The sequence below is a fragment of the Teleopsis dalmanni genome, chromosome 1 (assembly GCF_002237135.1).
Source record: "Teleopsis dalmanni isolate 2A chromosome 1, ASM223713v2, whole genome shotgun sequence".
Taxonomy (NCBI): Eukaryota; Metazoa; Arthropoda; class Insecta; order Diptera; family Diopsidae; genus Teleopsis; species Teleopsis dalmanni.
In genome coordinates, this window is record NC_051846.1 from 149100494 (window position 1) to 149125561 (window position 25068).

Here is a 25068-nt window from a genome sequence, read left to right on the forward strand (position 1 = left end):
GTATATACGTTTTTTTATTGATATGTGTTGGCAATAAACTTACGCTTTGATCCTGCTGCATGCTTTTTGAATTTATATTGGTAAAATAAAACACATATATATATATCTTATTGGTATATTATTGACCAAGAACTTGAAATCCAAAATCACAATTATATATATAATATGCGCGCCAAATAACAAGTATTTGGGGATCCAAACAGTAAGAGGCTTTCCGCCAATTTACAAAAACTACAAATTTGATTGAATCGCCACACGATAACAATGCGATAACGCGTTACTGTCAAATTATTTAATTACTAAGTAAACAAATTTCACAAAAATTGATTAAACTATTTTCAAAATCATTATAAAGCATTTCGAACTACTTTTACTAAGAAATTTATTATCGAAACAAATGTAAACAAGCGAAATAACAACTGACAGTTCACTGTTATCGTTGTTATCGACTACAAAGTGACAACATTACTTCAATTTGACACTAGATGGCAATTTTCGAAAATAATTGACAGAAAATATTTATAGTCATAAACATACATATATAACGACAATATGATTTATCATAAATTCCAAAATTTCTGTTTTATATTATATGTATTCTATTGAAAATAAAAAACTAAAATACTCGTTACTTTTAGGTTTTCATCCTCTTTCTTGTCATAATATGTATTATTAATATAATATTATTAATATAATATTATTAATATAATAATATAATGCTAGTACTTAACATCAAATAATTTTACTATGCTATATAACGATATAATAGAATTTTTGATATATCAATATTTAAAGTTGTAAATTTTAAATTGTGGCTGTATAATACATCAACTATTTTTACGTTCGTATGGCCATCTGTTGCCAAATAGAGAAACAGCAAAAGTCCATCATTAAGTTGGGGCGAAAATTTTTATCACGCTCGACTCCTGTTTAACATTGTCTGTTTAACAATATCATTGAGAATAAAATATATTACGAAAGTAAATATTTGTAAATCAAATAAGAAATATACAAATTGTAATGTATATAAAACAAAAAGAACAAGTCACTTTAATACTCAGAAATCTAAAATTTGGCAGAGATGAGTGGAAGCGCAAGATGGAGATGGTATTTAACATGTGCTGGGCAAAATGAATATCCAGAATATAGATACACTATTGAAATAATAGAGTGTACAAAGTAAAAGTTTATTCAATAGTAAGCTTAAGCTATATTATTATTATTACGTTGAGGCTAGTTGAGTCAGAGTACTTGAGCACTTTTACTCTCTATTAACTGTGAGATTTCTTCATAAGCCCTCTCTACGCCTTGACTAGATTATTGTTTATTACTTCATCAGACTAAGCAATAATTAACTTCGGATCTGCATACCTCCACGAGGAGCCTGTAACCATTCTGAGATTCGATAGCGCGGCGTTTGTAAACTTGTCAGTTTTCAGGGTTCCATCCTTTATGTATTTTTTGATCGGATCGATCTTGAGGACCCTGAGGATGTCATTCGTCCTAATGTGCCATGGTACCTTGAAAAGTCTTCTCAGGCTTTGTGCAATTTGTAGCTGTCGAATAGTAACGTTTGAATCTTTGTTAAACGCTACACAACCATATAGAAATGACGGACGAATTATTTGGTTATATATCAGTTTCTTGTTCTTAGCATTGAGATTTTCATTTCTGAATAGCGGTTGGAGGTGATGAAGAATTTTGGCATAACTAATTCTTTTCAGTTGAACATGTTTAAGCCATGCGATTCATTTGTCCACCGTGATGCCTAGATATTTAACGCTATATGCTATAGTTTATGTCATTTACTTATCACAATAAATAATATTTATTATGTTTTTAGTTGCGGTCAACACAATATAAATGTTGCAGTCGAATCATTAGATGAGATTTAACAAAATTAAAATGAAGGATTCCGTATAGAACCAAATCCTTTATTTAAAGAATAAATAAAAAATTAAGAAGTGTCGTACTTAAAAATGTTTTCCGAAAAATATAGTTTATTATATTTACACTATAAAGTGTAATATCGAATAATTCTATAACACTAGAGGATATAGAAAAACTGGAATATTGACTGTGTCCATACTGAATACGAAAAATATGTACTTCTAGACACATCACACCATTCGATCTTGTAATATGTTTCTATTACCAATAATGGAATGACGTCATCAGACCCAGTATTAATAGCAATATTTACGGTTAATATTACTGTTTAAAAAGGAAATGTAAAATGAAGTATTCAAAATATATTTTAAGATAAAGTTGTATAAAAACGCTAATATATATCTCTATTAGAAATGTGTTTTATGCACAGGATGGATATAGAAAAATAATATAGGATTTTGTTGTATAAAAAATACATTAATATGCTATATATAATATAAATCTATTACAGATGTTGTCAACAACCTACTATCCAAACTTATCTGCATTCTTTGGCTAATTAAGAGATATGTATATACGAAAATATCTATTAAAAATGGTTAACAGTTGAGTTCCAAGAACAGTTGGGTCTACGTCCCGTTCACCACCCCCAAATAGATTCACAAAGCAGATCTCAATGGTTTAGAACAACAACAACAACAACTAGTCACTATAACTGTACCACATGTTTTCATTATAACTAGTGGTGCATCAGATATTATAGAGATGGCTTACATGGACATACGCAGTTATCTTTATACATTATTATTATATTATCTATTTTTCTATATTAATATAAACAATTTTTATAAAATGTTAATCGAAATTTACGTGTTCTCTTAAGCTCTCTAAAAATATTTCACATCTATTGTATAGTATAATTTACGATACTTTAATTTATTATTGCCTCAGTGCGGAATCTAAAGAGTGTAGTCTTTTTAATCTTCGAATATTTTAAGTTTCGTTGAATATATCTACAGGTCCATTGTAGTTTATTGATGTTTTTGTTGTTGTAACCCGCTGGGTTCTGGAAAGCAGATATTATGAAAGTATTTACAAGACGAATTCAGAGGTTAAGATGTGGATAGGTGATGATTATAGTTAATCAATTGTTATCTATAATAATTTAGAACTATAATTAACATACACTTCTTTTATATAAAAACATATCTATAACAACATATGAAATAGAACAGCACAATCTCTGGACAAACCAGGAGCCAGCGTGATTAATATAAGCATTTTTAATTCATTTCAGGTTCAAAAGTAACTCTTTCTAGAGTAACTAGTTGTGTCCCACAACTATATTTCATATGACGACATTATGCTTTAATAGTTTGAGACTCTGCAACTAGTGCATTACTTGGTTTTTTTTTTACTGTGCCTGTATGTATTCTTTTGATGTTAAAATTTATCATTATTTTCAAAAAAGTATATCAGAACTGGCAATTTTCCACCTTCGAACCTCTCAACTTCAACTTCCAAATCCCATCACAACTCCATACCGAATAGGATTCCATACAGAGAGCTTAAGACAGTTGTTTGTAGATTTTCACTACACTAGACCTTAAGCAAGCAAAAAATTATGCCAAACTTTTCTCTATTGGTACTCAATGGAATGGTTTCTACGAACTTGTTCGGACCTTTCGGTATTGAGTTTATAATTCCAATTAAATATTTGAATTAAACATATTCATATTCTTTCTATTAATTTATTATTAAATTACAAATAATTTTATATCTGTACATAGAAAAATGAGTCCAAGATTGATTCCATCAAAAAAAATATAAAGGATTACAAACTGACAGACTTACCAACATCGCGTTATCAAATCTCAGAATGGTTACAGACTCCTTGGGGAAGTATGCAGATCGGAGGTCAGTTATTGCTTAGTCTGATGAAATGATAAACAATAATCCAGTCAAAACGTAAAGAGGGATTTTGAAAATACCTCGAGTTAAGAAAGAGTAAAAGTGCTCAAGTGCACTGGCTCAAATAGCTTCAATATAATATAGAAAAAGGAATCTTATCCATCCTATCCCCACCAATTTGTAAATTTTATTTTCATAGATATTGATCTCTTTAAACCAATTAAAGCTTTGTTTTCTATTTTAAAATAAATTACGTTATTTCCGATGGCAATAGAAATTAATATTTTTAAACAATTTCCGTTCGAAGTGAAATTGCATTGATTTATTTTGTTTTTTGTTGTTTTTTTTTTCAATTCTAAGTTCTACATTGACATTCATTGAAAGAAACCAGAAAACACAAATGGTCTTGAGTATCATTTGCTTAAGTACTTGACACTTTTATGGGCCTGTCTATGGGTTAAATTAATACAGAGGAAGAAGTAAAAAGAGCAAAAAATGAAAAAGAAATACACTCAATGAAAAAATGTTGAAAGAATTCTGCATATATTAAATAAAATTTAAAAATGTGCAAGGTGCATTGCACCTTTCAGATGCACACTTCCGCCACTTAAGTGCTCTTTACGTTTGCCTAAGCAAAAGGTTTATGAAAGCGGTTGGAAAATAAATAACAAAATCTCTTACACCAAATAAATTTATATTTAAATAGTTCTTCACATAAGTTTTTTTTTTTTTTTTTTTTTTTTTTTTTTTTTTTTTTTTTTTTTTTTTTTTTATTATAAATTGTTTTATTATTATATATGATTTTAAAGAACAATAAATAAAACAAAACAAGACATAAAGCAACTAGTTATTAGATAACTAACAAGCAATTTAAATTTAAATAGATTAGGCGTTTCCACGCAATAATAAATTAATTGTACTATATTTCAATGATTTAAGCCCAAAGATCGCACGGCTTTCGGCGCTTTAGACGGCGTATTGGCTCAGTTGTCGCTAGTAAATGCGCCTCAGCATTTATGTGACAACTAAGTCTATCTTGGTGTGATTTGGCTTTGGTATGAATTTCTTCCTGTACTGTTGTCACTCCAAGGTCACGATGTAAGTCAGAATTTCTCACGTACCATGGCGCGTTTGTTACACTCCGTAGCATGAAATTTTGGAATCTTTGGATGATGGAAATTTGTGTTCTGCTTGCGCAACCCCATAGCTGTATTCCATATGTCCAGATTGGCTGGAGCATTTGTTTGTATAATATGTACAAGTTTATTGAAAAGCGATAGTTTTGATTTTTTGCCGATTAACCATTTCAACGATTTGAATTTAAGATCTAATTCACTTCTTTTCTTTTTTATGTGCTCGCTCCATCTTAGTTTAGCGTCCAAAGTCATACCCAAGTATTTCGCAGTATTCGCGTGAGGGATTTGTGCTTCATCGATGTAGACAGGTATATGACTGATGCTTCGATTTGTGAAATTTACATGCACTGATTTTTCTTTATTCAGATTAATTTTCCATTTTTTTGTCCAAGCAATTATACTGTCCATACTATTTTGCAAATTATTAGCTGCTATTACTGCGCTTTCTCCAACTGCAAGGACTGCAGTATCATCAGCAAAAGTTGCTGTGAACGTTGTTGCACTCGTTGGCAAGTCGTGTGTATAAATCAGATATAAGAGAGGACCCAAGACACTACCTTGCGGAACTCCAGCGTTAATTTTATGCAGTTTACTATAGGTATCACCGTGCTTTACTCGAAAGTAACGATCAGATAAGTAAGAGGAGATTATGTCATAATACTCCGTTGGGAGAATATTTTTTACTTTGGTAAGCAATCCGGAGTGCCAGAATTTTTCGAAAGCCTGCGACACATCTAAAAACACAGCTGAGTAGATTTTTTTTTCCTCAAGAGCTTTTTCTACTACATTGGTAATCCTATGGACTTGATCTATGGTGGAGTGATTGCACCTAAAACCAAACTGATGTAAAGGTATTATGTTTTGACTTTCAATCAGAGGAAGAATTCTTTTCAGTAAGACTTTTTCAAATATTTTTGAAAGTACAGGCAGAAGTGCTATTGGTCTGTAACCACTTACGTCATTAATATCCTTTCCTGGCTTATGTACCATGATAATTTCAGATACTTTCCACAGGGATGGAAGGGTTCGCATCTGTATTATAGCGTTAAATATATTCGTAATTTTAACTACGCATTTTGCAGGAATTTCTTTTAAAACTTCAGCACTTATCAATTCATAACCTGGGGTTTTTTTTAGCTTAAGTTCATTTTTAATAATCATCATTACCTCAAGCTCGGTGGTTGGTGGAATATATGATGAATGTGCTGTCCTAGGAGGGCAGATTACTGCATTGTTAACGTTTTCGTCTATGGAAAACACTTTTGACAGGTGTTCGGAAAAGACCTCCACTTTTTCCTCATCGCTTTTAGCCCATTGATTAGCGTGATTTTTAATTGGAGCTTTGTGTACTAAAGGTCGCTTAAGGTTTCGTGTGCATTTCCAGAGAGAATAGTTGGTAGCACGATCATTACTTAAGTTAGATAGGTAGTAGTTAAATTGATTATTTTTAAATTGCTTGATTTTTAGGCTGAGTTCTTTTGCAAGTCTGTTAAGAATGGCTTTGTCTGCTGGAAATCTGGATTGCTGCCACTTTTTCCGCATCTTTCTTTTTTCCCGCATAAGATCCACAATGACTTTTGGGTATTTATGAGGATAGGTTGCATTCCTTAATGTGGGCGTGCTGCACCATGCCGCATGTTCACATAAGTGAAATGCATTTTGCATTTAATTAAAGATTCAGAAAAATTATTATAAAGTATTTTTTATTAAAAATTCGAAATATAAGCTTCAGGGGTAGTTCTTTGAATATCTTTCTTATATGTTTATTATCAGAAACCACCTAAATTCTCTACATCCCTAAGATACTTTTGGTATTGCATTACTCTTCAATTAATTCACATTTTTTTATTTACTTTATGTTGAGGCTAGTTGAGTTGAGTCAATGCGCCTGAGCATTTTTACTCTCTATTAACTGCGAGGTTTCTACAAAACCCCTCTTTGCGCCTTGACTGTATTATTGTTTATCACATCATCAGACTAAGCATTAATTGACCTCAGATCTGCATACCTTCCCGAGGAGCCTATAACCATTTTGAGATTTGATAACCCGGTGTTGGTAAGTCTGTCAGATTTCGCAAATAATTTCAGGGCTCTATCCTTTATGTATTTTTTGATGGGATCAATCTTGATGTCCCTGAGGATGTATATTTAGTGCGTATATAATTTTTCAAAGATCACTGATGATAAATATTTGGAGAACTCCAAAATATCTGTGTTATAACTGTAAGATTCACTTGATTACTTATTTAAAAATAAACAAATTAGGAATATAACGAAAAGTGTAAAGAATAAGTGGTATTAAAATGTGTTTGACATATAACATTAAATATAGAAAAAGAACTTAAAGGACTCTATTTTAATAAATTTGTGTTAATTATAAATAACAGAAATAAAATAATCAGAAATTCGCCTTGGCTTAACTTTAGGTCAAGAAGTGAATTCAAACTGGTTTCATTTTACTAAAAATGATCATCAACCAAAACCCAAACTATTGGATGATGACCTAATTGTCAAATTTACAAAAGTGATTTAAAACTTTTAGTACCAAACTTTTTAAATGGAAAGTCAAATTTGCTTATTCTTTTGAAAAGTTAAATAAATTACAATACAGTTAGACTACAATAAGGAGGATATCTTATTATCCTGAAAAATTATAAAAAAAAAAAATTTAGGTTATCCATTTTGTGGTTCTGGATGTTAACGTAAATAAATACCCCTTGGGATTAATATATCCATTAAACTTTCATTTCAATATTTTATTTAGATGTTCACATTAAGTATAAAAAATAAATGTTTAAATGTTTTTCAAGTAATACTTTACACTTCTGGAACCTTTTAAAATAATTTTCTATATTTTTTTCGTACATACTATACCTAGCAATAACTCATTCATAGCTTTTAGGTTAGTTATCAAACACCAAGAGTTTCAGGATTTTCCGCTCAACAAGATCTGGTTAACGAATCCTATGATCTTGTTGCCCACTTCACATCTCCAAAGCTTGAAATTACATATTTGAGAAACTTGTAGTATAGCAAAGCTAGCATAGCATAATGCTATAGAATGAACTTTTGACATTCATATCTCTAACTTCACGCCAGGCTGTAACAATTAACAATTTTTATCACGCCTTCACTGGTTTCAAAAAAATATTGATGCCTCACGATTCCATACCAAATGGCATCCCACAGAAAAAATTTTAATAGACGCAATGATCTGAAAATGACTGGATTTTCATTGCTCTAGATATGACAATTTTCTGTTGACTGTATGCAAGCAATCTTATGCATTCCATCCCATACTGATGGTCTGAATGCTCTGACAATAGTTATTTGTCAATTTTTATTGTCCCAAAGGTGACCATTTTATTTGTTGACAAAGAAATAGGAATAAATGGGGTACCAGCTTCTAACGAAGTAGAGCACTACGATCATGGTTGATCTTTTGTGAGAGACTAGTTCTCGACCCAGTGACCTCCTCCTAGCCCAGATAATGGCAGGGCAGTCACAGAAAATGTGACTGGAAATCTTGTCTGCTTCTAAGCAGAGTCGACAATTTGTTGACATATATACCAAGCAAAAAATGAGACTCTTTAGTAAAAAATATTTAATGAGAAAATTGTTATTAAAACCCTGTTTTAGAGCAGCCTAATATATGTGTTCTATGCATTGTTTTGTATGCCAACTTCAGTTCTTGTGTCATCTGAATTTAATAAGGTTATTTTTATAAGAAATGTAAGATAGACATATACGTGACTTATGATGGATAATTTTATTGATCTCCTTCGATACTTTCAATACCAGCAGCAATTTTTTCAGTTGTAGATCTATTTTCTTCAAATCCCACAGTTACACCGAAAATGCGCCCTAAAGGGTTGTCATTCTCTCGTGATCACCACTCATGCAGAAATTTCAATTCAAATACATTTAGGGATTATAAACAATCGGTATTAAAAACGAGAAAACCCAAAACAAATATATAGTCGCTCATCACATACCTTCGCGGAAAAATAATTTTGTAGAAATAGTTTAAAATTTTATTATAAAAAAAATATTTTTAACATCTAAATGATCTGTTAAATTCCTCATCACATTTCTTGGTCCTTGTAGCGAGTGCTGAATGTGTTACTTTTGAATTGAAGAGACCTTACTATCAACTTGAGTTACTGACTTGACAAGTAACACATAGGGATTTAAAGGCCAGCTTACAAAGAGCGCCCCAATATCTCAATTTATAAAGGGCACTACACTATTCCAATTATTGAAATGCAAACCCTAAGCTTGTACTACACAATAGATATGTTTATAAGAAAAATCATAATCCTTCAGTGTGAGTCCAAAATCAATGTTCACTAAAAATGTATACAGGGTGCTTATACAATGAGGTTTTAAGGTAAAAGTTGACTCAATAGTTTCGTTAGTAAAAAAATTTCCATATTTCGTACAAAGATCCATAGAAAACTCACTAGCTAAAGATATACCCTCAAGCAATCACTGTTTGTTAGTTTTGTATGACTGGTGACTGATATGGCATAAATAGACCCTACTTGTTGAAAAATAAAGTTAATTAGAATACCGATTTACTTTTGAATATGTGGTTTTACGTTTTCTGCAAAGTTTTTGGGGTCAACGGGACTATGTCATATTATCAGTGAAGTGAAGAAGTTATTAATGAAATGTTCAATATCTGCATTGCTTAAAAAAATTAAGCTTTAGCATAACCTCTTAGATATTAATTCCTGCCGATAGGGTTTGTCTTCAAAGCCATTGGTTTATGCGGACAAGTCAACAGTGATTAGTCTTTCATGGACACTCTAAGCGTACTATTCATTCAATACTGCCTTATATTTTAGTTACTCTATACTAAAAATGCATTACAATACGCTTTAGAAACCAGGACAGAATAGTATCTAAGACGTTTTTTGAGGGTATTTTATTTAGAAAAATTTTTAAATTTAATGTACATGGATCGAAATCGTCAAACATCAAAAACAGTGCAGGATTAAAGATTTATATTACGATTTGGCTTTCATCTAAATGTTGTTCCTTAAATATATATGTAATTTTATTACTGGTTAAATAAATAAAAAATTAACATTAAGTAGCACACCTGAAATGGTTTCTTCAATGTTCATTCGATTGTGGTACTATATCTACATAATTGAATACCACACATGTGAACCTAAACATATTTAGCACAAGGGTAGCGTAGTTCATGTATACAAGTAGACCTATAGCATTTCTTATGATCGTGCAATTTATTCTTCTTTATTACGCAACCAGTTCGGCTTATACTTGCAGCATATTCAGAAATCCGTCCATCTTTTAATTTTCTATGTTCGCTATCTTGGCCCCTATAACAACCGAAGCACTCTGCTCTTCTGTAAGCTTTGGCACAAGTCGTGTTCATTTCGTTTCTTAAATCCTCTAATTGAACTAAGATATGCTTACGTTTTCTGCATGGTAGAGTACGTGCACCAGTGGCTATTGCGTTTTTCATTGTCTCATATATACCTAGTGGGTACTCTTTGTGCTTATTATAGTCAAGATTATAGTTGGTTAATAATACTTGTCTGTCTATACGCCTACAAAGCTCTGTTTTAGGCAAACGTCTTATTACATCTACCACATCAGGATACGCAGTGATTACAGAGTCTAGGTAACGGTAAGGATATTCATTAAGACAATCTTGTCTTTCTCCAAATATCTTGTAAATCTTAGTTTTTGGCTTTGGTTCTTCTACTTTTACCTCCTCGATAGGTTTGGGATTTGGATCAGGAATACAGTGCGGAATATAGTCAGCTCTATAGGTAGTCGCCATTATGTATGTTTCGAAAAATTTTCACAACAACAATTTGTTAGTATAAAATATAAATTTTGTACATTTAGAATACCATAAGAAATTTTGAGAATATAAGTCTTAGCACTGAACACCGTCTAGTATCTACATTTCCTTGTATTTCTATTATATGTATTTTAAAACATGAAGTAAATGATTGTCAAAATAATTTTTATAATTTGACACATTGTGGCATACTAGATTTTGATTAAATTGGTTAAAGCCAAAAATGAAACAGAAACTATTAGTGAAAACAAATAAGTAAATAGCAATTAACAGAACTTAATGGAACTTTTATTACAGTGCATCGATCATCCAAGTGTTCATAGACACTAATCAATGAAAGTGCTTTAGACGTTAACTCATGTTTCATCAAGCAAAGACGAAGAAGAAGTTCATTTTAAATAATTTTTGGTTGACCACACCGCTGTTTCGGATATTACCAGAGTTTCTTATAAGTAGTCCTTGAAAATATCTGTTGGTATTATAGTAAGTTTGTCAGCTGAAGGGTAAAAGTTGCATATAGACTGCGGACTACAAAGACGAGTACTTATGATATATAAGCATTTTAATTCCGATTAGTCATTGTTTCATCCTCATAAACAGAGATGAAGCAAGATAAAAGTACAATGTTAATAATAAAAGGTGAATGGAGAACTGTGGCAAAAAACAAAGGTAAATAATGATATGAAATGATTGCGTTTTGTAAAAAAAAAAATGTGTTGTCTTAACAAAATTAATTCATAAAATATGGATGAAAAATGGATGATAAGAAATTTAACAAGTTAATGAGGCGCATATAGATGCGGAGCTCAACACTTAGACTCTGGTACAACTGCTTCCATTGAGATACCCTTAAAGTAAGAGTTTTGATAACAGCGGTTACTAGACCTCCTAGAGCTTAGCGACTACAACTAATACAAAGGTTGGCAGATTAACACACATCTGCAAAGAGTACATTGAAAAACCAATTTTTTTTTGGATATCGAAGTCGCTGGACTAAAAATATATTAAAAAATCTTCTATTTTGTAGTTTGGCTGCTAATTAATTTAGTTTGAAGTGAATATTGTTTCTTTTTATATATGAATCTGTTGTTTACATATTTAATGTTTTATTCCAAGATTTATTTAATTTTACTTTTACAAATGATATCGCAACTTCGCCTACTGCCATCCTTATATGGGAGTTTTTGAGCAAGAATAAATACGAACAGTACGATCGATCATTTTTCTGAGAGCTATATAAAAACTCGCTTATAAAAAAATGTTTCGAGAATTGATTCCGACGCGGGCATATATATATTAAATTTATAATAATATGTTATTGATAAATAATATATTTTAAAATAAATTAGAGTACTCATATTAATACTTAGAAATGGTAAAAATATGAAATTTTATAAATACAAGGTTTAGAAGTATCTCTTCATATGTTTATTTAGGCAAGTATTGTCTGAACTATAACACTTCAAAATAAATATACTTTAAAAATGCAAATAATACTTCCTGAGCTTATATTATTTAAGTACTAATATTTAATAGTGAAGATAGGAATAGGAATGAATAGGAATAAGTACTATCTCCCAATAGAGCGGAGCAAAAAAACTGAACAGAAAACATTCCATCTTCCAAATGAAGGCCAGACTGGCGGCCGTTGAGGACCTCCTAATGTCAGAAGCGGAAAGCAGCTCTCCACCCAGAGACCTCCTCCTAGCGCAGATCAAGGCTGCGCAGTCACAGAGAATGTGACTGGAAGTTTCGTCTACTTCTAAGCAGAGTCGACACTCCATCTCTACGGACAGACCCACTTTATTAAGGTGATAACGCAGTCCATGGTGACCCGCAATCTCAACTCTGTTTTACTGAAGAAGAATACTATACCATAACTGTAAGGATGAACCTGATGGTGGAGATAATTGAAAACGATATTTTGAGGATCACGAAAATATGGTATATATAATATCTACAGTCATATTATGAGAGAAATTAAATCCCAACAGGGATATAACTCTATTTAGAATAATAAAAATAAATTACTACATTAAAGAATGGATATATAAAATTTAATAAAACAAATTTTTAAATGATTTTTAGTAGATTTAAAAATCAGTTTAAATTCTTCTGTAATGAATTAAAACACAATACTATGTACATTATATGGATTATAGTCTTACTCATATATTTATTTATTTATTTTTTTTTTTGTTGACATGTTTTGTCCACATTACAGCAATAAAACAATAAATTATAAATAATTGCACTCTTGAGTGTGCAAATCTTTAGAATTTTTGAAACAAAAGCGTTAAAATGCTTTCTCTTCATACATAAAATAAAATATGCAATTTTACGCAAAAAGTCCTTTGCCTGCGAGTTTTTTATGAATTGTTAAAAATCCCACCCATTGTTTTATTTTGTATACAATTTTTGTTTTTTTTATTTATTTATTTAAATATATATATACATACATATATATATATATAAATGAACAATAAGTCATTATAATATTACAAGTGAAATTAGTTCTTAAACTGCAAAGCATGAAGGATTTAGGCTGACAACAGATATGTCATATTTACATATATAAACACTTTTAATATATTATATTAATTTATTGTGTTTTTAGGTCTTTAAATCAAATAATTAGAATTTTTTAAGATTGCATATAATATATAGGTTTGAAATTAACATATATAAGGATTATTATATTTATATTTTCAAAAACGAATTTATAAAAAAATTTCATCAATGTCGGAGATGATGAGGTCAAGAGGTGCTCCACATCTCAAAAAATTACCAATCAATATATTTTAGACACATCTTACAGACAGAAATAAAGTTCTTTTAGAAAATTGGTAATAGACTTTTTCGTATGAAATGATAATGAGTTTCTTATGAGTTGTCATAGCTGCTTTATGACAAGATTACTTTTCTTGATATTTGCTGGGGTGTTACCTCTATAAGGATAAGGATATATCCATATTTATGTATAGGTATATATTTTTTTTAAATAATTGTAAATTTATATATCGATTTATTTACTTATATTTTGAATATGAATTCCGGTATATGTCCGTCACACCTACAAGTTACATAATCCATTCGATAATTTAAATTTTTAACTATTTTTGCTATAAGTTTGGTCGTACGGTATCAATGATGGCATGAACATTAACTTCCGATACTTTAAAAGTTGCTGTTTTGTCGGCATAAGTTCCATAATTTGAAAAGTAATCCTTAAAAAGTAATCGACAGGCATTAAGTCGAATGAATAAGGGGGCCAACGAATAATAGGACCACTTCTAGAAATAAATCGATTGTTAAGCGCATTGTATGGAAAGTTGTGCCGTTTAATTGAAACCAAATGTTGTGGATGTTTAACTGAATAATTTTTGGAAACAAAAATTTAGTCAGCATGGCTCGATAGCGCTCGCCATTCATCGTAACGGCAACACCTTTCTAATTCCAAAAAAAAAGAAAAGCCAAAGTAATGCCGCCAGCGTGTAAACCGTACCAAACAGTGAATTTTAATGCATGTAATAGTGATTCTTTAACATCCTGAAGATTATGTTTGCTCTATATACGGAAATATTACTTATTGACATAACCATTTAAACAGAAATTAAATTCATCACTAAACACAGTTCTTCGACGAAGGGGTCTATGAACTTCGCTAAGAGATTTATTTTTGTCGTAATGATAATATATATAAATAAATATATATTTATATATAAATATAAATATATCGATTTTTTAATACTTTTTTATACAATAACTCAAATATATATATATAAGTATGTATATATAATGATATATCCTCATTCTTATAGAGATGAGATCCCACCAAATATTAGAATTAATTAATCTTGTCCTAAAGCAGCGATGACAACTCACATGGAAATCATATATATATATATATATATATATATATATATATATATATATATATAATATATAATATATATATAATACTAATTATAATATAATATATATATATATTATATATATATATATATATATATAAAATTCTTTGCAAGATATAAATATAAAATATAAATATAAAATTCTTTGCAAGACAAATAGAAATTAGAGGTCCTTAAGATTTTTCTTCAGTACAAGTAACAAAAGTGAGCCACAAATCACTAGGTCATACACTCCATGACATACCAGGGTTGACCAGCGCTTTTTCATCTTATTTGTGCCATCACTCTATCCGCCGCTTTTTTTCTCCTATCTTGTATTATCCTATTCTGGAATTAGTAAACATCAAACAATTTTTCTTAAAGCCTAGGTTTATCAACAGGTATTCTTACTTAGTGGTTCATTTTATATGCTAGGACTTAACGTGGTTCATGACGTTTTAGTTTTTGATTTTTTTATTTTATTGATTTTAGTGTTAAAGCAAATCCGAAATGAGCCATCTCTCTGTTGATATACTGAATTATAGTATTCATATATTGAACACATGTATGATGTCACTGCTTTTTAGCGTCGGAACTTCATATCTATTGGTTACATGTATATGTTAGAGTGACGTATCCAGGAAGGGTTATATTAATATAAAATATTTTTATATTTAATATAATATATTTTATACATAAACTGGTCAAACTCTAGTCTTGTGACTGAGATGCAAATAAAAATTAATTTATTTCATTTTTTCATTAATTTTTATTTACATTCCAGTCATAAGAACAGAGCAGCCTAAACAAAAATTATAATATAAAAAACATAACGTACCACATTATTAATATTAATATTTTATATTTAATTTTTCAAAAGGGTTGAATCTTTTCACTGATCCCGACCTGGATATGCTATAGAATGCATGTTTGTAATACCGTATGTGAATCTGTCCTGCTAAGTAGAACATAGAGCCCTATGCATAGGTAACATGCGCTCGATTAATCAATGATGTATATATCAACTAAAAACACAAAATTGTGACTAAAACAATTTTTTTTTGTAAATAACTTCCACATCGATTATCTATCTATACATAGACATAGATATGAGTGTTACATTTTAGGGTAAATGGAAATCATTTCACACTTACTGATTTTCCGAGTATTTTTCTATGTTTCATGTTAAAGCTGGAAGGTATTTATATATATATATATTTTTTTTTTTATCATAAGCAAATTTGTTATTTGTGAGTTTTTAGGAACTTTTGATTCCCATTGATCGATTTTGCTGTTTTTCCAGTGTTCCGTACTCCGTTGTATTTTCTTGTTTTGATGAATTTAAAATTTCTTATTTGTATTTATCTACACGAGCACATATTTTTTTATTGGATTTGACATAAATTTTCCATATTTACTTTCTCGTTCTATACATAGAACGAGCATGTATATTTGAGCATTCCAAATTTATTACAATTACTTTTGATGCTGACGCCGTTGGTTCCCATGTTGTTGCTTATGAAACGGCATTGGGATGATGTTTACAGACATCGAGTCTCCATTCAGCTTCTTGGAATGAAATTCTTTTTTCCCCCATTCAATTGGGGCCAAGCGCCACTATTGCTCGACATTGCGACGCTTTTTTGGTTATAAATATGTGAAAGTTAAAGATTGAGTAGGAAAATGACTTAATTTGGTACATGTTTTTCACATTTACTATTAGATTTAATTTAATATTAATGACGTCACATACACACATACACACATGTATATATGCATACATATTATATTTGTGGCATTGGATCAGCAAATAAAAGAAATTAATTAATAGACTGTATTTGCACTCGAGTACTTAGAGCAAATAAAGAAGAGTGTTTTTAAAGGTAATGGATTAATGATATATAAAAGTCCATCAAATTAACACTTATGGGTGTGTTACTGATGAAATATTTATAAATATGTACCTACATATGTAACATATCGATACTAAATATTGTTAATGATATCAGAAGTCAGAAAAAGAAATGAATTCAATTAAAATACGTTCTGCTCAAAAAGTTTTTGTTGTTGTTAACTACTCCTTAAGTAATAGACTTTTTTCAAAAATGTTTTGTTTTTGTAATGTTGGTACAGCCTTTCTTCACATATGGTACAAATTTGAGCGCCATCTGTCAATTAGTTTGTTTACAGCAGCTGTTAATGTGAAACTACCTCAAGTGCATTTAGTGATTTTTACTATGGAAAATTCTTGTTGTACACGATTTTTTGACCAAACACGGCACCACGCACCACTGTCATCGCTCAGGCACCATATTCGCAAGATTTGGATCCGTGCGACTTTTTCCTGTTCCCGAAACTCAAATTGCCCCTTCGTGGTAAGCGTTTTGAGTGGATTGAATTGGTAAAAGAGAATTCACAGAAGGAACTAAAAGCCATACCTTCACGGGCCTATGAAAAGTGTATGGAAGATTGAGTTAAACATTGGCATATATGTATCGCTTCAGAAGGAGCATATTTTGAATGAGATAAAACAAATTTGGAATAAAATTTAAATTTGTGTGTTTTATTTACAAAATCCGAATACTTTTTGAGCAGAAGATACTAGCAAAAAAAACACTAGATATTGCAATTATCCTAAAGAGCTGGGAAGAGTTTAACTAACAAATGTCTTATAAACTATATAGATATATGTAGAAATAGTTAATTTATAGAATAAATTTATAATTTATAAAATTAAATATTTTAAATACTATAGATATTTCATATTATTAATCGTAATCTTAATACGATATTAACAAAATTTTTTAATAAAAACCACTTTATTTAGTTTAGACTAGAATTGGTATTCTGAGTTTAAAACAAGCGTAAATGAATTTTATAAACATATATCTCGTAGATACTGTATATGAATAATTTGTAAAACAGATATTCAAAATCCCTGAATGTACACCAAGTCGTCCACTTTTCCTTACTTTCTTAATTTAATATTAATGACATTAGATATATATATATATATATATATATATATATATATATATATATATCACATATAACATAAATTTTATATGTATATGTTATATAAACTAACAGAAAATCATTTCTTTACGCTTTATTTATTTATCCATAACATTAGAAAAAATCCGATTGAACTCCGATTTAAGATTACCGGATCTACATTGTGACCGAAAAGTTTTCGGAAATTCTCATTTAAAATTCGCGCGCTGTATATTTTTCGATATTTTAAGTTTATGTAGTTTGGCAGCACTGTCCTTAATTACTATGCCAAAAATGAGCGCGATCTGTCGGACAGTTCGTTTACGGCAGCTGTTGAAACCAGTTCACCTCAGTAGTGCGTTGCGAAAAAAACAATGGAAAAAAATATTGAACAAAGAGTTTGCATCAAATTTTGTTTTTCGAACGAAATTTCGTGTGCAGAATCGTTGCGAATGCTACAAAAGGCTTATGGGGAATCAGTTTTATCGAAAACTCAAGTTTATGAGTGGTACAAAGCCTTTCAGGACTGTCGTACGACCGTCGAAGACATGCCGCGTTCTGGACGACCTTCGACCTCTACCACCGACGAAAACATTGAAAAGGCAAAGGAAATCGTGTTCAAAAATCCTCATGTGAGTGTTAGAGAGATAGCACGAGAGCTAGGCATCGGTCGTGAGATGGCTCGTTTGATTTTGGTGGACAATTTGTGTATGCGACGTGTCAACGCCCGGCTTGTTCCGATTCACCTCAATTTGTTCAACATTATCAACGATTTTAAGGCCAAACATTCAATAAATACCATCGAACAGCCACCGTATTCACCTGATCTTGCACCGTGTGACTTTTTCCTGTTTCCCAACCTCAAATTACCACTCAGAGGAACGCGTTTTGAATCCATAGAAGACGTAAAACAGAATTCGCAGAGGGAACTCAAAGCCATACCGGAAAGCGCCTATAAAAAACGTTTTGATGATTGGAAGAAACGTTGGCATTTGTGTATCGCTTCTAATGGAGCATATTTTGAAGGAGATAAAATAAATATTGATGAAGATTAAGAATTTTGCGTTTTATTTAAAATTTCCGGAAACTTTTCGGTCACAATGTATTTATCATAAATATTATAAAAAACAAGTAATAATAATAGCTTTGGCTTTGCCAACATTTATAACGTTTTTGATTAGTAAATATGGATTCAATCTAGATTTCCTATAGATTTGTCAAATTTTGTTGTCCAATCGAAAATTTGTTATTAATTTCAGGGCAATCTTGCGACTCTAGTAAAATATCTGGAATGTTATAAATTAATTTCTAGGGTTATACATTAATCTCGAGAGTTATACAGATTTATCAATCGAAACTGAAAATTCCGCTAAAAATTTCAAACCGCTTATAATACTAATGTACTTCACCTATAAGTAATATTCAACATAGACTTGTTTCATCAGTCAAAAAGTATCAGTAAAAGTTTTACCAAGTGTAAAACAAGACTCTATATTAGCTTCTTCATCGTTGCCTATTTCTGTACCGACAAAACCACTATAGTTTGCTCACTAAAGTCTATCTGAGCTTAAATAATGACCCGTTGTGTTACCATAGATTTATAGATAGGCAAGAAGAAACTCTAAAAAGACCACAGTAGTCACCATATAAATAATACCAAAAGGCAAGACTCTCCACTTCAAGTAAAAACGCCATCATACCATAATTTCAGATATAATAACTACACTTCTATTCGTCTTAATCTCATGAAATTTTAACAGCACATAAACGAAGGATCTACTTAACCAAAGTATGCCATTAGACTATATAGTATTTCAAAAAACTCTTATATACTTAAGTTATGTGAAATTCTTTTAAATTTGGCTTTGGCATGACTAAAAATAAATTGAAATTAATCTACGATGCTGACATTACTGTGACCTTAAAAATACTTAAAAATTTAAGTGTTTCATAAAATTTTTCTAATGAAACCTAGACTAAGCTTTAAAATACTGATTACAAGCATAAAAATATTATCTCAAGTAATGAAAATATTTTATTTAATTTTTTGTTTTTTGTTGGTTATGTTAAGTGTTGCTTATTAATTAAAATTTAAATTAAAATTCTTGAGTTTTTCACTTAAAAAATATTTACGAAATTAAATATATACATACTTGAGAGTTTGTGTTTTTACAGTAAGTGGAAAGCACTAAAGAATAAGTATGGAACTTAAATCAACTAAAACCAACTTTAAGAGAATGAATAGAAAAAAGATTCTAATTACCAAGAGTAAGGATGGCACAATAAATCCCACTCCTTTAACGAGAGACAAGAAAGAGATAGTCACATAAGCTAGAATGCAAAGATTAAGATAATTTACATATTTTTCTATTACTAACTTATGGCTGCTTAAGACGCCAGAATATTAATCATTGATGAGCTCATATGTTGCTATTTCAGTTGATGGTGGGTCATTGTAATATACGAAAAGCCAGTAGGTGACTAATCCAATACTGCGACCCTGTATTGCATTTTTCTTTTTCTTTTAATAAAGCACATAGTTTTGATTACATTTTGTAGAATATGAAACTACATGACTTCACTTATGAAAAGATTCATAAATATTTTATTAACTGAAATCAAAAAGTTATTGTAAATTTTTATTAAAATTATTGTGATTATTGTTAAAATAAGTTCATTTGTGGCTAATTAAATTCCTCCCTAGTTTCCCTATAACACAATTTCTTTAACTTAACTCGCAATCGTTATAGTATTTTAAAAAATGTACTCATCCATTTCTATGAAAGAAGCAGGGTTCTTTCATAAAACGAGTACATGTTATATATAACAGCTTTAATCAATTTTTGTAAATTGAATAAAAATAATATATAAATCCAAATAAAAGCGTATTTGTCATTTCAAAGTGTCCTCATTCAATAAGTCAAACCAATAAAGTGAATTTGTTGTAAATACCACTGATGTACGTTAGAATATTCCCGAAGTAAGAAGTCTTTATGATATAAGGTTAATGAAATCCATTAAAATGTCAGAGGCTGTGTTATAAAAGACTAATATATTTAGTACTAAGAAGACGTTTTCTTTCAATAAACATCTTACAACTTAGATTGGCATTAAAAGAGACATAATATGCATAACGTCTGTTGCCATATTAGAGAAGGCTACTACATCAGTGTGGAAGGTGAAAACACTCCAATGTTAGTTAAGCTCATTGTTTAGCTTAAGCTTCTTCTCATTAGACCAAGCTGAATACAGCATGTGAAAAATTAATTTAGTAAGGTCTTTCATCAGATTTTTAGATAGATTAGTCAGATAAGGTGCTGCTGACACCTTATACCTAACGGAAGACATAATGAGTCTTCGGTATAATCTCTCTCGAAAAAAACGAAAAATAGCGATTTTGTTAAAATTGAAAAGACGAAATTGGATAGAACGAATTTATCACATAACTTCGAGGCAACAGTAAATATTACAAGTCTGATACAAAACTTAATACAGGGGTTCACCACAAGAGTAGAATCAAAGATTATTTAATATACTCTGTGGCAGAATGTAATTTATAAATTTAATACCAATATAGTAAAACAAAAACTAATAATAACTGAGAATTCTTGCAGAGCAGATTATAGAACCGAAAACCAGAACACAATTCACTAAGTATTTAGTAAAGTTACCGATTCAAGTTTAAAGCTTAATGCAGCAGTTTAATGGCACAAGTTTCCGAAGGTTTGATCATCTGGAAGGAGGAGATTTTAGTGCAGATTTTATCGGTGCTCTTTTTTAATGATTATAGTTTTCCTTGTTATAATTTTTGGAAATTAATAACACTACAAGTTTTAAAAATTAGTTTTTAACTGAAGGATATTATTTGCAAATCCATAGTGTACGATCCATAGTTTTCTATTTATTGGGGTTTATTATTTGAAGTAAATTTTTGATAATATTATAAATAATTCTTTTCAAAATTCCATTAATGACGAATACCTTTTTGTTATTCCTTTATGAAAAATACATTTCTTGAGCGAAATTACTTTAATAAAGAAATTATATGGTATATATAATGTATGTTAAAGACAATATATACAAGACAGTATTTATTGAAAGCTTTTGGAGTACCAAAGGATCTTAAAATTAGAATCTTTTCTGTAGAATCGTCCGAGTGCTGATTGATTTTTATTATTAGCGCTATATAGTAGCTCAGATAAGATAGGTGACATACACAGCATAAGTAATGCCGATTGAAATATCATAGTTTACGTAGATGAAAAGAAAGTGAAAGAAAGAAAGTAAAACTACTACTACTACTTGAACACTGGAGAGCCCAAACAGGCATGCAACAGTCAAAAAGATTCATTGATCCTGCTCACATCAAAGTTGATGCTATCCGTGGCCTCAGCAGAAACGATATTAAAATCTACACTGAACTTCTTACAGAACACTATAGACTTAATTACAACATGAAGATTATAGGTGAGGTGTGGTAGAAAGTGACTCCTGTCGACTCTGTCATGAGGAGAAGGAAACATCAGAACAAGTTCTATGCAACTGCCCAGCAGTGGCAAGACGTAGTCTCAATTACCTTGGAAGCGAGATCTTAGTCCCAAGTCAAATAGGTAAAATTAAGCCCACAGCAATTACAAGATTTATAATTAGTCTAAAATTGTCCTAGTTGGGCATTTAGGCGCACAATAGATCTTTTAGGTCGGGGTGCTTTAATAGCCTATTACTTAAATAATAATAATAATAAGACTAAACACATAAATTAAACAACTGTGAAGCATTAGAATAGAGTGCATTGCATATCAATGTTATAAAACAATGTTTGAAAGTCATTATCATAGTTAACGATATTACTTAGCTCACTTGTAATTATAGGAGATCGATATTTTTTTAATTTTGCAACAGTTTTCCATCAAAAACCTCAGTTGTAATAGATGGAGTTATAAAAATATCTGGCAACTACGTTCACTTTGCATTAAGATCAATGCCTGATTGAAATGCTTTAGTTAATATTACTATGGATTGTTTTCAAAGAAGCAAAAAACAAACAATTCCACAAGTTCCTAATTATCACAAATCAAAGAAAAACCCAAAAACTTTTTGAACTTCCCTCGTACAACAGTAAAACTTAAAAACTACTTTTGTTTAGTGGATTTTTATATCCAGTTTTATATACAATTTTATACAAAATATAGACATGTGTAGAAATTACCAACGTAAATAAATACACACTTAAATAAATATTAACTTAATTATATCGCAATTAAAAATACAGTCCATATGTCCTTTTTTATAAATAAATTACAAACACATGAGCAATATTTGACGAATAAACATCGTAAATTAAAAGGCAGATTTATGTGAATTTGCTCCATTCAACTATTTTAATATAAACATTTATATGAGAATATCTTATATATATATATATAACAATATATATATGTATACTAACATTTCAGAAGTTAAAATTTAAAAGGCCACACACACGTCATCGACATATTTACGTCATTACTGCCAAGTGTCATTTTAATATTTAAATATGAGTACGAGCAAGTATTCAGGCCATAAACTAAACTCTATACACAATTTCTACATTTTTACAGCTTTTCTAGTATTTAAGTAATTCTGTTAGTAATGAATAAGTAAGTGAATGGGAACGTTGTATTGTAAATGTTAATAAGATTTAAGCTATTGACAATGCTTTTTATTACTTTACCCAATTATAGTGGTAGACTATTATTATTTTGGCGCCGAAATATGCTTTGATGTCTCCTCATAATTTCGGCTTTGTATTTCATATAATAGAGTATAGGTATACTTATTGTTGAAATAAATTATATTAATTTGCGATAAGTACAGACAAGAGCAATATCCAAGCAAAAGTAACTTAAATCTTGTTTATGTTCGAAGAAATCATTTCTTTGGCTATGAAATAGCAATAAAAATAAAAGTTTTATAAAAAATTTACAAAATTATTACAAATAGAGTCCTTTAAGGTTTTGTTCTATATTTAATGTTATATGTCAAACACATTTTTATACTACTTATTCTTTACACTTTTCATTATATTTCTAATTTACTTATTTCTTAATAATTAATCAAGTGAATCTTACAGTGACAACACAGATATTTTGGAGTTCTTCAAATATCCATCATCAGATATCTTTGAAAAATTATATACGCACTAAATATACATCCTCAGGGTCCTCAAGATTGATCCCATCAAAAAATACATAAAGGATAGAGCACTGAAATTATTTGCGAAAACTGACAGACTTACCAACACTGCGTTATCAAATGTCAGAATGATTACAGGCTCCTCGGGGAGGTATGCAGATCTGAGGTCAATTATTGCTAAGTCTGATGAAGTGATAAACAATAATCTAGTCAATGTGTAAAGAGGGGTTTTAAAAATACCTCGAGTTAAAAAAGAGTGTAAGTGTTTAAGTGCACTACCTCAAAACAGCTTCAACATAATAATAAATATACAGAAAGGAGAACAGTGGCAATATCTACCTGCTATTATTACAACTTTGACTGTATAATATTTATTGCATTTTGTGGATATAATGTAAATTATTGTTTATTATTTGTTATTTAAAACTATAATTGTAAACAGATTTCTTTGTAAGTAACCGCGTTATATGTTTTCAATAGCAGCTATAATAATACTTTACCCCGAGGAAGTAATTAAACAAGCTTTGAAATGTCGGCAATAATTATATAGAATACTATATAATAAATACTTATCTATATTTTATTTTTGTTGACATCAGCCTTATTAATTCTCAATTAAAAATGATATAAGAGAAATTTAACCAATGAATGTCGGTAAAGAAACTGATAATGGACATATGGTAATATCTGATACACAGTTATATGATCAGTCCAAGATATTACTTGCTTAATTAGTTGAAATATAAAATAACCCTTATTTATATATGAATAATATATTTAATAAGCAGAATAGAAATATATTTGATATATTATGGAAAATGCAGAACTTCGATTTAAATGACTCAACTTTAATAATTTTGTTAACACAGTTCATTTAAAATTTTCTTGAATTTTAAAATTTCCTTAATTTTATTCATCATTTCTATTCTAAAAACATTTCCTTTTTAGAATGTATCTATATGTTCTATGCAAATTACAGATTAATACAAATAATTGATTACATTGATATATTATTCCTATCTAGTTATAACAGATTAGTTATATACAAGATTATATTGAAATATATGAATGTGAAATAGATACAAAGTATTATTAACTGAAAGTATGTAATATCAGAAATCTATGAAATATTAGACAACTTACTTGGATTAAATGAGACAAAATCTAAGGAAAGATGAATACGTTTGTAATAAATTGAATTGAATATAATAAACTGAAGAACAATTAT

General features: G+C 29.9%; 2 protein-coding genes across 3 annotated transcripts in view; both read right to left on the minus strand.

Moving 5' to 3' along the window:
- The window catches only part of LOC119669301 (voltage-dependent calcium channel type A subunit alpha-1-like), a 114059-nt gene that overhangs the window by 57757 nt on the left and 31234 nt on the right, over positions 1-25068 (minus strand). The window lies entirely within an intron of this gene.
- LOC119669302 lies at positions 9846-10896 on the minus strand. Its single transcript, XM_038079145.1, has 2 exons — positions 10045-10896; positions 9846-9980 (listed from the first exon to the last, which is right to left on the minus strand). Exon 1 carries the CDS (start codon positions 10753-10755, stop codon positions 10117-10119), a length of 639 nt encoding a protein of 212 aa, XP_037935073.1. The 5' UTR covers positions 10756-10896; the 3' UTR covers positions 9846-9980; positions 10045-10116.

Bases quoted from the DNA above. Each gene is read 5' to 3' on its own strand.
- LOC119669302 (XM_038079145.1), bottom strand. From the start codon at position 10,755: ATGGCGACTACCTATAGAGCTGACTATATTCCGCACTGTATTCCTGAT.